Source organism: Sceloporus occidentalis, unplaced genomic scaffold (genome assembly GCF_023333645.1).
Source record: "Sceloporus occidentalis isolate IW3139 unplaced genomic scaffold, rSceOcc1.0.p SCAF_363, whole genome shotgun sequence".
In the NCBI taxonomy this organism is placed as follows: Eukaryota; Metazoa; Chordata; class Lepidosauria; order Squamata; family Phrynosomatidae; genus Sceloporus; species Sceloporus occidentalis.
In genome coordinates, this window is record NW_028317343.1 from 319 (window position 1) to 13,712 (window position 13,394).

The 13,394-nt window shown below is 48.3% G+C and overlaps 1 protein-coding gene across 1 annotated transcript; it reads left to right on the forward strand.

Moving 5' to 3' along the window:
• The first annotated feature begins 3,328 nt into the window (after nt 1–3,328).
• On the forward strand, nt 3,329–9,713 carry LOC149273605 (nicotinate phosphoribosyltransferase-like). Its single transcript, XM_089506090.1, has 13 exons — nt 3,329–3,482; nt 4,204–4,331; nt 5,395–5,477; nt 5,681–5,811; nt 6,032–6,147; nt 6,270–6,466; nt 6,813–6,953; nt 7,307–7,391; nt 7,904–7,984; nt 8,171–8,273; nt 8,548–8,714; nt 9,214–9,312; nt 9,648–9,713. Exons 1-13 carry the CDS (start codon nt 3,329–3,331, stop codon nt 9,711–9,713), a joined length of 1,551 nt encoding a protein of 516 aa, XP_089362216.1.
• Nucleotides 9,714–13,394: the final 3,681 nt, after the last annotated feature.

Consider the following 13,394-nt stretch of genomic DNA (forward strand, 5'->3'; position numbering starts at 1 on the left):
AAAACATATTTCACGTCCAGCCCCGAGCACCTGCTGCAATTATGCCAAACTTGCCACAATATATCAGTTTGTAATGACAAGATTAAAGTTACGCAATGAATATAAATATATCATTATACACTTCATTAAAAAAATCTTAATAAAGCTGGTAAATATCTAACATGATATACATTAATTATTAATACAGACCAGAGAAGAAACGTATCGAAATAAATATTATATTAGTCAGATACATCATGCACTGAGTTAACCCCTAAGGTGCACGGGGTAGATAAATGAAAGATCCTATATAAGTCATGCCGATTACCACGTTCTATAATGCTGCCTCCCCTTAATTATCTGCAAATTCTCGCAATACCAAAGAAGGAAAAGTAACACAAATCACCCCCATTGCAGTGAAAAAAAAATGTCTACCAATGCGGGGGGGGAGTAACAGCCTTATCCCCAAGACTAGTAATAGCTTCCAAAATCCGTGAATCTAATTTGCCAGGTGGAGCAACCCACATGCTGGAGATTACATTCTCGACAAGTCATTAAATATCATCCAAAATAAACAATATACGGCTTAAAAGGGTTCTTGTTCCTGGAATATGAAACAACCTCGGCAATAAATTATAGAGATTAGCATACAAGGGCGCAAACCGCACCCCCGCTGTCGTACTGAGGGACTGCAAATATCCCCCTCAAAAAGAAAATAATTATGAGTTACCAAAAATTCAATATCTACAACAAAAAAATAAATCACTCGCTGAATCCTTATAAATTGGCTGCGCAGGATTCTCGCTGTAAATGAACTCTCCAGATTAAATGAACTCTCCAGATTAACCCCCTAAATCCAGAATAACTGAAAGTCCCCGTAAAGAGGCTTTAGCGGGTTAAACGAGAGCTTCTTATATATTGAGGGATCTGGAAGTTGCCTCAAGGCCTCCTTAATGTCATTTTGTCTGCTCATAACCAGCATGGCTCCCTTCTTGTCGGTACCCCGTATCACCAACTCCGTGTTACTCCTTAACCCCTCGACAGCCTCCAGCTCCTCGTTACTGAGGTTATCGGGTGTCCTAGTAATGTTTCCGGCCAATGAAACAAAATCATCCTCTACTAACTCTACAAAAGTATCCATGACCCGACTCAACTATTAACCGGGTAAAATAAGGAGTGATTGTTGTGACCTCCAACACACAAAGGTCTACAGCATTGTTAATGAGAGGGGGGAGTCACCCTGGCCCCACTCACGGATTCCAAGCAAATCATTAATTCCTGAGCTTCCTGATTGGGGAGGAATCACAGATCCACACAAACATTAGTGAGTTCTCAGAAGATCCTCCGTCTCCTTCTCAGCTAATATACTGCAGGCTTTGCCTATTATGACACACCCACGCTGGATGATGTAAAGTGGGTGTGGCTCTAACATGCCTTATATGGGAAACCTGCTTCTCTAACTCTGTTCCGGTTGTATGAGGCAAAGTGGGTGTGGCTTGGTGCAGTTCTAACAAGCCTTATATGGGAACAAAACAGCTTAGGGGCCCCCACCATAAGTCTTCTGTGACACAGCCGCCCAGGAGCCCTCACCATCGGGAAAAAAAATAAAAAGGGGGAGTAAAAGATCTGAAGTGTCTGTATTTTACGCCGGGATCCTCAGCCAGACTGTGGCAAACGTCCCACGTGTCCCAGTGTGTGAGATACAATGTCCCATCCAGGCGTGGACCGGCTACCCGGTTGATGGTGGCCGCTACGCCCTCAGTCTGCCACTGCAGCAGAACATCGGACCCTGCAAAAAACTTGTAAATTGTATGAAGCGCTGCGTAAATTGCTGGCGCCATATAAACAGAAGATAATAATAATATAAGAGCGTAATAATACCTTCTCTCGGGGTAGGAGGCATCTTCCCTCCCATCAGCACCTCCTCACACAGCTCGAGGCAATGAGGTCCCACAGAGTTAAGTATAGCTTTATGGGGAGAGAAGAATCTCTCGACAGCTCCTCCATCGTAATGCGGTTTGTCACATTTATGTCTTTAGCTGTAGGGTCTGATGACTTAGACAACTAAGCTTTTTTTTTTTTATTGGCAAATGGTAAAAAAAAACTATTTTATTAGCATATTTTCATCAGGCTATATATGCAGTGTATTCGGTTTATGTGATTATATTATATATGTTTTTTCTCACATGTTGTCCATGAGATAAAAAAAACAAATACTTCTTAGAATCTTTTGGGCCGTATTAAGAGCGTCATGGACCCGGTGCTGAGGATTTTTGGGCTATTTTATGGAAATAAATAAAATAGACAGAATCTTGGCTGCTTGGCATCCAGGGCTGCCGGGGCGTTGGGTTCCCTCCTGGCTGCACTGTATTCTGAGGGGGGGTAGAACGTGCACACCGTATATCCTCTAGATTGTAAGCTCCCGTGCACAGGGCCCTCATCCCCTGTTGTTTCTGTACGCCATCTTGTTCTGTCCTGTCTACCCCCTTTGTACAGAGCTATGGAATCTGATGGCGCTATATAACTAATAATCGCCAAAAATAAAAAGTGGAAAAGTAACAAAATTGTCATTCAAAGATGCCAAAGAACACAATAAGGGGGGGGGCTATGAAAACCTTTCATATTCCCTGTAATACCTCACACTCCTCATGGTATGTGTGACAGGGAATGCGCTCGGCACTGTCACCCCGTACCTCACACTCCTCATGGTATGTGTGACAGGGAATGCGCTCGGCACTGTCACCCCGTACCTCACACTCCTCATGGTATGTGTGACAGGGAATGCGCTCGGCACTGTCACCCCGTACCTCACACTCCTCATGGTATGTGTGACAGGGAATGCGCTCGGCACTGTCACGGTCACCCCGTACCTCACATTCCTCATGGCACATGATACATGTAACCGGGAATGTGCTCTGCGCTGGTGCCCTGTACCTCACACCCCTCTTGGTACGTGTGTGCAGGAATGCGCTCAGCTTCTCTGATACGAGAATACCCATGAGGAGCGAAAGCAAGAGTCCTGCGATAAGCGCATTTCAAGCATCATGTATAAACTACAAGTCCCGGTGATCTTTGCGCGTGGTGGGCGGGGCTCCTGTCACTGTGCCCAGGATGATTTGACAGTGTCATTTAGAGGGCGTCTGTGCTCCGCGCGCGGTGGGAGAGACCATCTCGTCACGTGAATAGGGGGTTGACTTGGTGGCCTTGAATGGGCGGAGCTAGCTGTCAGTGTGCCGGCTTGTAATTGTCCAGTTGGTTGGTTGGTTGGTTGTCTGGCTGAGTGGCTGGCTGGCTGCGCTTGGAGAGAAGCATGGCGCTGGCTCTGCTCACCGATCTCTATCAGTTCACTATGGCATACGGGTACTGGAGGAGCGGGCGGCACCGGGACACGGCGCAGTTCGAGCTCTTCTTCCGGGAGGCTCCATTTCGCGGGGGCTTCGCGTTGTTTTTCGGACTGGAAGAGAGTGTGAGGTTCCTGCGAGAATTCAAGTTCTCTCAAGATGGTGAGTAGGGGAAGTGGGTGAGTGTGAGTATGGGTGAGTGTGAGTAGGGGGAGGGTTGAGTGTGAGGAAAGGTGAGTAGGGGAGGGGTGGATGTGATCAGGGGAGAGTCAGAATATGGAGTAAGAAGTGGTGAGTGTGAGTAGGGGGAGGGGTGAGTGAGCAGTGAAGTTCCCCAGATAGTTGCAGGGATCTCCCCTGCGGGATGCATCATTCATTGGGGTCCCTGTTAATCCAGAAGCTTCTCCCCTCGGTGGGGCATCTGGGAGCAGAAATCTCACTGTCTCCAGATGGGACATTAAATTCATGCTGTTTCGGGGGCGCCCAGAGCTGAAGGTCTCGCTTACAAATTTCTGAGCTTCCACTCAGGGCTGTATGTGTTTGAAAAGCAGACACTTGAGGCTATTTATTAACGATCTCCCTGACGCTTGTCATGCATTCAGTTCCCAACCGACCTCTTCTAAAGAGACAGCGTGATGCGTAAGCCTGCGGGGTTTGCGCTCTTTAGTCCTGCCGTATTTTAGAGCGTCGGGGAGCTCTCCCAGCCGCTCCGCGGAGATCTGATCGCAGTCCCCTCCCCCCTCCCATCGAGGAGAGCCCGCAGGGGACAGGTGGTTGGATGTGGTGGCATTTTGCCCCTGTGCGCTGTGTGGACCATAACGCTGATCTGGGGCACGGCCGCGCAGCGAGCGTTTAACTCCCCGCTGTGTGCGTCTCTCGGCAGATATTACATACCTGGAGTCCGTCCTTCCCAGCACGGTGGAGAAGGACTTCCTGGATTTTTTGCAGACGGTGGACGCTTCGGAAGTCACGGTGTCCTCTCTCCCGGAGGGTTCGGTGGTGTTTGCCAGGGTACGTGTACTGAATCAACTTATAGGTATCTATACAAACCTTAGATCGGGGGTCTGGGGTGATCGCTATGGGGGGGCTCTGAAGGCCGTGCAGGACTAGTGAGTGATCTCTGGACGCATAGTAAAAGAATTACGTTTACTTCGGGGATATTGCCCCAGTTCGGGCTCTTTTTGTCCTGCTGGAGGCAAGTTGTCGGCTTGTCCGCCCCGTCTCGTAGCGTTTAGTTTTACCCCAAAGAGGTTACAATTTCCTTTCTTTAGTAAGAAAGCAGCTTTAGGGAAGGGGATTCTTTGCCGAGATTGTTTATGGCATTGCAGGGGTTAATATATATATTAACAAGCTTGTGAGGCTTAAATATCAGTGAATGCTGTGCTCCTATGGAACATCAGCATTAAAAGAGTGGTGGGGGGGGGGGACAGCACTGACCAGAAAGTCAAGGGTGCTTCCAGGTCAATTGCTGTGAGTTAGGTATCTGCAGCAGTTCAACCTGCTGCACAACCAATCAAAAGTGGGCTAAAGATGATCGGATCACTCCTATTGGCCAGGAGTGATTATGAAAGCCCTGGATGACCCCTGGCGCTATTGGGGCGCAACTCCCAGCCAATCACATCTTAAAAAAAATCTTGTTTAGTAACAGCGATTTGCGGCATTCACATTTAACCCTGTAAGTGCCAAAATAAGTGAAAATACCAGGCATATGAGGTGTTTCCAAAGAAAGGACAAATACCTAAATACACTTGGAGTCCCCCCCCCCCCCATTTGTGCTGTGTATATATAGTTTTTATAGGTGAAACTGTGGAAATTTTGCTTTTTTTTTTTAATTTTCAATACTAGATGGTGATTCTTATGCGGTTTATAATTATTTAAAAAAAAAGCCATATTTGTGCTTAAAGAAAATATTTTGTGCGGGTGAAATAAATGAGTTGGTGGGCAATCACGGTTATAAAAAGACAAAAAACTGCTCTGGTCATTTAGCACAAACATGGTAAAACACACAAAAAAAAACGGTCCTGAAGGGGTTAATGTACTGGAATGTTAATTTTCCTCCCCCCCCCCTCTTCAGGAGCCATTGATGAAGGTCAGAGGTCCGCTGCTGGTGGTGCAGCTTCTAGAAACCACATTACTCTGCTTGGTGAATTACGCCAGGTGAGCGACCCTTCCGTAGACTTCCCGCTTTCCTTTAAACTTCCTGCTTGATAAAAAAAATATATTTAAATTCAAAGGAGGGCCAAAAAATATAGAAAAACATATTTGGCACAAAAAGGTATTTAAATGATTTTGATAACCGTAAGCGGGGACATCACTAAGTTCTCTGATCTGATCGGCTTTATTGCCTTTTTTTCTCCCAGTCTCGTTGGAACGAACGCCGCTCGCTTCCGCCTGGCGGCCAGTCCGGATAAGAAGCTGGTGGAGATGGGCCTGCGCCGGGCACAAGGTCGTGACGGAGGTCTCTCGGCATCGAAATATTCCTACATGGGGGGTGAGTGCGACCACGCGGTATCCGTATCCCCCCCTTGTTTCTTCACTTCTGTTAAATAAAGATGTCCCTTCCGTGGCGGGCATTTTTATAAAGCCGGCGGGTTCCGAGGACGAGCTGCTTTGTGGGGTGCTGAGCATGTCCCCTTGGAGTGCTTGCGATCAGGTGTGCTCATTGCTTGTCTTTGCTTTGTCCGCTTTCCCTTATGTTCTCCCTTTCTCAGGGTTTGACTGCACCAGTAATGTTCTAGCTGGGAAGCTCTTTGGGGTCCCCGTGGCCGGCTCGGTTGCCCACTCCTTTGTGTCGTCCTTTTCCTGTACCGATGATGTGAAATGTCGGGTAAAAAACGCAAATTTACCATTTTCCTTGATTTCGGGATGGTGGGGGGAGGGGGATCTATATATTATATATTTCGGCGGTGCTGACAAGCGACAGGTCGGTGATATCTCTCTATCCGGCAGACTCTGAGACCCGCAAACAAACAGGAAGCTGAGGTGGACTTCCTGTCGCTCTCGCGGTCCTGGCTGGGGAAAGTCTGTCGGACCCTTAAGATTCCCCAGGAAGAAACCAACGTCGGCGAGCTGTCGGCCTTTGTCTCGTACGCCATCGCCTACCCTCTGAACTTCCTGACGGTGGTGGACACTTACAGCGTGTTGATGTAAGAGGTGAATGTGACCGAGGGGAGGACAAATACTGTGTTTAGAGGACGAGGAACCAGGGGTGTCATGGAGGACCAGTCCCACCACCGATCACTCTAATCAGAATGACGTTAAGGGTACATTGCGTTTATAGACGGCCTCTTGATTTCTAACCGTGGGGTTACGATGTCCCCATGCTGACCTCAAACATTAGTTATGTCCTTGTGGGCGCTGTTTGTGTCTTTTCTTTATGATTATTACACCATATTCCATTTGAGCCGAGTTTCGATTGTCTCGTTTCCTGCCTTTTTGGGTAGTCCGTCTCCTGTTAATAAGCGTTTTACCTGCGTTGCTACTCCTCGGCAGGAGCGGTGTGCCGAACTTCTGCGCCGTGGCGTTGGCTTTGCACGAGTTGGGCTACCATCCCATAGGAGTGCGGCTGGATAGCGGGGACCTCGCCAGCCAGTCTGTGAAAATCCGCAAAATATTCCAAGTCTGTGCCAAACAGTGAGTCCCTGTGATGAGCCGGGTGGTTAGTGGTCAGTTTACCCAATTGGAGAAAAGATCTGAACGCCACATCCCTACTGGGGGGTCATCTGATGCCCCCTGTATTCCCTGCGTGCCAGAGATTGTGAGCCTCCTTATTCATTTTAAGGCTGCGTCGCACTGTTTGGGGTACGACTCTCATATGCCACCTTCGAGAAGCCCTGATGATGATGATGCTGGGAATAGTAGTCACCAGACCACCATAGGTTTCTTTGTAGGGCGTTGGGGTGGAGCTCACAATGTGCTGAGAGTCATCTAGTGGGACCGGGGGAGACATTTTGTCTAAAATCTCACTCTGTCATCTCATTCAACAGATTTGAAATTCCTGACTTTGAAAATCTGTCCATCGTCGTCAGCAACAATATCAGTGAGGAGAGCTTGAAGCATCTGACCCAAAACGTGAGTGTGGGGGGGGGGGCAGAATGGCTATTAGTGGTCAGACGGACCGTGTCGTAGGATTCTGTGATCTGGTGGTCTTATGATAGGTGGTGGTCCATACGTTGGACGTCTGGTCACTTTGTGCACATTCTTTCCAAAGTCTGATGATGCTGATGGGTAAGGCAGCGGGGCATTTGGGTTAATTAAGTGGGGACTGTCTGTAAAGTCCAGCGCCTGCGGATGTTTATTAGGTACGGCTCCAGATCTTACGCTTAGTCTCTGTAGTCGCGTGATGTCACGGAGCCTTCACTTTGGTGACATTTGGGAGGATTGTGGTGCAGCCCGTGCTGCTGTAGAGCTGAAAACATTGATGGAACCTGGGTTCTAGGTTCAGGGGATATGTTCGGCCCTCATCATGATGAGTTGTCAAGGACAAGGCATGCTGAATGTGGCCCCGAGGACCATATGATTGATCTCTTCCTCCCTTGCCCAGTCCGGTGTATGCTTCTCATTGTCTTCCTTTTTCTCTGCAGACCAACGAGATTAACATGGTGGGTGTGGGGACGCACCTGGTTACCTGCACGCTCCAGCCGTCCCTGGGCTGTGTCTACAAGGTGAGCTTCCGGGAATTTTAACAGCTGGACAAGGAGAGAAGACCGCAGACACCTCGGGGTGGGGGTCCCTGGAACATTTCACTCTGAAACCCCCCTGCTCTCCTTTAAACCCTTGGTTTAGTGGATAAGCCCCTAGTCCTCTCACTGCTGTAGCGTGCGTCCCACCTTGAACTTCTCTCTATGCAGCTGGTCCAGGTGAACGACACCCCCTGCATGAAAATGAGTGAAGACGAAGACAAAATGACCATTCCAGGGAGCAAGATCGTCTACCGGCTCTATGACGGCGCAGGTTGGGGAAACTTTCACTAATGTTTTTTTTTGTGGAGAAGCTGTTTCATGTTCCATGGAGACTATAACACTTTATGCACTCCACGGAACGTTATTTGCCAGGAAAACCACTAGTGTCAAAAATGTTTAGCTTTTCGTGTATCACTCTTTTACCCAATGGCTTATAAATGTTTCTAGTGCGTAAGTGACAGATACGAACACCCGTTATCTCGTAATCCTAATTTAGAGGGCTCTGGCTTTTTCGTTTCCATCACTTCTCGTCCTTTTGGCTCCAGGTCAGCCATTACTGGATCTGATGGCGCTAGAGGACGAGCCGCCTCCCGAGGCAGAGAAAGAAGTGAAAGTCTACAGACTGGGCAAAAACACAGAAACGGAGTGCGTGGCGCCCGTCCGGGTCGAGCGCCTTCACCACCTCGTCTTTAAAAACGGACAGGTCAGTGCCGCAGGTGTTTGCCCCATGCGGTTGATGCTCTGCATTGTACTTCCTGGCCGGTGTCGCCGACGTACGATGCTGCTGATGGCACGAGGGTCCGGGCGCTTACTGTGGGTGATGACGTAAGGGTGGAGCTTCGGTTATGATGCGTTGGCACAGAAGCGTGATGTAATGATTCAGAGATGATACACATCGAGTCTTGTGTTGCTTTTATTAAATATAATCTTCCCCTAATTCTCTGGAGCCCGAGACCCAGAAGGTCGCTTGTTTAACACAAGGCCTGTTGTACAGTGCAACGGAATATGGTGGTGCTATATAAAGCAATAATCTGGCTTTATAGGATTAGGCCGTGTCTAGCAGCCATAAATGATGCATTTCAGTAAAGAAATAGCTTTGGCTTTCACTGTAGGCGAACCGCCTGTCGGCTGCCAGCCTTCTATTAAAGCCCGTCGCCCTACAATGCCTGACAGACGCCGTTTCTTCCTCCTCACAGCTGCCCAATGGCCAGTCTCTACCAAGTATCCATGAAATCCGGTCACATGCGCAGAGGTCTCTGCACGCGCTTGGACAGGACCACCGCAAGCTGGAAAACCCCAGGCCCTACACGGTAAATACACAAAAGTTATGGGGTGAGTTAACGTACAGAGTAATCCCGGGAGCCACACGCATCACGTTGTCAGTAAAGCCCCCCCGTACGCAGCGGACACACGAGACGCCCGTGGTCCTAGTGCTCGTTAAATTATTGAGGGTCTTCTATTCCGGGACAAGCGAATGTATGCATTTAAAGAAATGTTACTCTTTAGCTCAAAGCGGAGTAATGTCACGTATTCTAATAGGCGTGGGCACTGTGGGTATTTGGGAGGGCCGATCATGCAGCGGACTCTTTATTAGTAGCAGTGTCGAGCTAAAAGCACCGAATTCCGTGTTCTTGTTTCCACGCAGGTTGCGATGACCGAAAAACTCCATTGTCTGCTAACAAGCCTCCGAAAGACAAATTTCCCCGGGTGAGGTTTCCTCGGCCGGGCTGACGCTGGGACGGCTGAAGAAGGCGGCGCTGGGGGTTGTGATAAGGCACCCGTCAGTGTTCCCTCTAAGCTGTGCGCTTGTGCTCGCGCACATAGCTTTTTAAGAGAGCGCACACGTCCAAAAGTTGTGCGCACAACAGTTTTTCCCCCAAAAAAGAAAAAAATAATATATTTTTTTAAACTTTATGCGGCGCGGATATTGTGCGCACAAAACTTTTGCTCTGTCAAAATTTTTGCACAAGAGAAATTTTCTGCGCACGCCAACTAAGAAAAATTAGATGGAACATTGGCACCCGTTATCCATAAAGAAAGCTACAGGCGGTGCGGTCACAGGGAGAGCGGGACCGTGCGAGGGCTGGGTATCAAAGAGAATTATTTCCTCTTCGGAGTTCTTGGTGTTGGGAATGGCAGCGTTAGGTGAGGACTTCTGATCTTTCTAGAAATACAGACAATAAACTGTAAAGATGCGGGTAATAGCTCCATTCCAGACAACAGGGAATTGCGGTGGGTAATATTTACGCTTAGAACCCCTTTTCTGTACTGCCCCCCCCCCTCCCCGGCTGTCGTTGGCAGCATTTCCTCTGTGTATAATACCCCAGCGCAGGGTCAGAATGGATGTTCTGCTCTGCGTTAGTGTTTTTAAAAGGCTTTTCTCCATGCTCCAGAAATCCTGTACATACCCAAGAAGGTGTTATATCACGTGTAAAATATGTCTTCCACTGGAGCGAGCGAATTAATGAATGGAGTGAGTTGATTATTAACAGCCCGAGATTCCAGCGCCGCCCCCCAACCCTGGCCGTAACGCAGCCAGTGCATATTCCCAATGGGCTGGATCTGCCACCTGATGCCCCTCTGCTGTTAATTTAATGAATTAAAACTAATAATTATAAACATTCTAATAATCTTAGAATCAGGCGTCCGAGCGGGACCTGCGCTGGGCGACCCCCACAGATGGGGAGATAAAGTCAGGTTAATGAGTAAAGACCGGATTGTGGAGGTAGATAATTAACTTACCAGCGTCTGCAGAAATAACCTGGACTCTTAAATCACACCAAACACCCCTTACCTCCGATGTTTGCCTGTCCCGCACAATCATTGCCCCTTAAAAATAGAAACATAGACCCAACCAGCAGATTGGCCCCTGTCTGGCCCGTCTGGTCTTCCTGTTTCTCCTGCTGTAGAGAGTCAAACCTTAATCAGTCTCGTCTTAGATTCAGGAGCCGTATGTCTATCCCATGCATGTTTAATACCATCACTGTATTACCCTCTACCGCCTCTGCTGGGAGGCTGCTCTATTCATCTATCCATAGGCCTGTCCCGTGCATGTTTATTCATGTCTTTGGATTAGTTATTTGCCTGGTACTTAAAGCTACACTCCAGTCATCGTATGCAGTTTAATGCATGTAGCAGCCGTGTGTCACATTAAAATCTGCATATATTGAATAGCAGCTGTCTGCATTACTGGAAATATATTCACCAGAACACATCTTCTGCACGATCCGCCGGCCAGTTGGTTTGTGCAGGAGTTCCAGGTTGTTTAAAGAGTCCTCTGGCGCACATGCGCAGAAGGTGTTCACTTCAGTGGGACTGTTGCCAAAAGTGCATGCAGAGCATGATGTGTCTAAAGGTCAATGTACTTTATTACAGCCTCCCAGCAGAAGTGGTAGAGGGTAATACAGTGAGGGTATTATACATGCATGGGATAGACACACGGCCCCTGAATCTAAGACGAGACCGACAGGACGGGCCGGATAGGGCCGATCTGCCAGAGGGTTCTATGCGCTATACGTTGCTCCTCTGTTGGGCTGCAGCGGGCTCTCGACGGGCCCTTTAACTTTCTCAGGAAAAGCTGAGCTTCTAATAATGAGGCAGATAACTTATGCATGAGAACGGCCTCCTCTTTACCCCCCTTCTTACCCAAACACCTCAAATTGTGGTATTAAATGCTTGAGAAACACCACCTACGCTGAAAATTATTTTATTTCACAAAATTCCAAATCCAGCCTAAAAAAAAAAGCCCAAAACACTAATAAAGAAAAACGCAATCATTTATTCTTCGCCAGGATTTACCCTTCAGTCCCACAGCCGCTGCATAAGAGGGGCTTTAAACCAGGGGCAATTCAGTTTTGGTACGAATAAGGTGAATGGGGGTAGGTGGAGTCTGATGTTTTCTCAACCGTGCCCCCATCAGCTGAACAGGGAGGAGCTAATCTGCATATTTAATGCTGCCATAGATGGCCAGGGAGGAGAAATGCTTCCTGCTGCTATCATCCAATCACTGCCATTGGGTGAGGGGAAGTGTTATTAATCCTGCAAATGTAATTGGTTATCACTGAACTTGGTACCTTGTGGGCGTTACACGAAGCCTCACCTTAATTCTAATAAACTCAGGAGCGGTTTTTAAGCGGGGAAGTCGTAGTTTTGTGGTTTTTGTTTCACAAAAAACATTTTCAGAAACTTTTAATAGATATTTTCTTTAAGTTACATCATCACCTGAAAAACATGCTTCGCAAACCCATAGCCAAGCTCTGCCGCTACCGTATTTTACCCATCATCAGGAGACGGTCAGGGATACGCGAACAGCGTGACTCCGTAACTCAAGCGTTTACTGTTATACCGTAAAATCCCTCCTTGAATGCAGGTGAGTCGGAGAGGTCGACCTATGATGGCTTCCATGAGGGCCGGTATCACAGCTATGCGCCTACGGCTGGCGAGCCGTCATACAGAACCCCAATGCTGGCTTATTATCGCTGCATAAGTGGAGGAGAATGTCCTGGGCTGCCCTAGGTTGGGTAAGCTTATGGCATCTTGCAATTGTACAACTCCCATGATGCTCAGGCATCCTCTGGAAAGGTATAAGGATTTGTTTTCCTGTTAACAGAATGATTAATGATGCCCCTGGGGGGGGTGAAGCTTCGGGAAACTGCTTGCTGAAAAATAACCTACAATAAGAAAAACTATTAAATAAAACCCAACGCCAGTGGCTGAGGAGGGAAAAGCCACTAACCACCGAGGTCTGACAGCCGCCATGTATATCATTGTGCGGGCAGCCAAGAAACGCGACGTCTCCCATCTGCCGAGGAGAGGTAAACGAAGCCCAAGGAAAAAAAAAACCAAAAACTAGATAAACATCAAAAACTAATAAACAGCTTTCATAACGTAAGCAGGCGAGGGTTATACCCACAGGGAGCGAGGGGCAGAATGGATACAGTCCCTCCACAGATGTAACGCGCTTCTTCCTGCCCCGACGGCTACAGCGGCTGCCGGTTACTCCTGGGGAGACTCAGCTCAGCGGCACCGCCCTGCACCTCCAAAAATATCAGGGGTTAGGGAAGGGGGGCAGGAAAAGCGTCCCCACTCCAGACGGAGTGAACGGGGGACACTTAATTCATAGATCCGCTTCCAGGAGGGCCAGGTTTATAAAACGCAATTAACTGCAGCGAAATTCTACACGGCGAACCTCCGACTGTCTCCGCTCAGCACAACCAAGCGGTTTAGCGTTTAGACGACAGGTGGCGGCCGTCACGGGATTCTCTGTAAACAAATTACTTCTCGCTCCTTGATGGTCCCCCAGGGGTTACCCCGCTGCCCCCTATATACACAAACACCACGTACGTTGCTTGCTTTATGGACTTTCGGTTATCCATCATTGGCGGCCTCCATC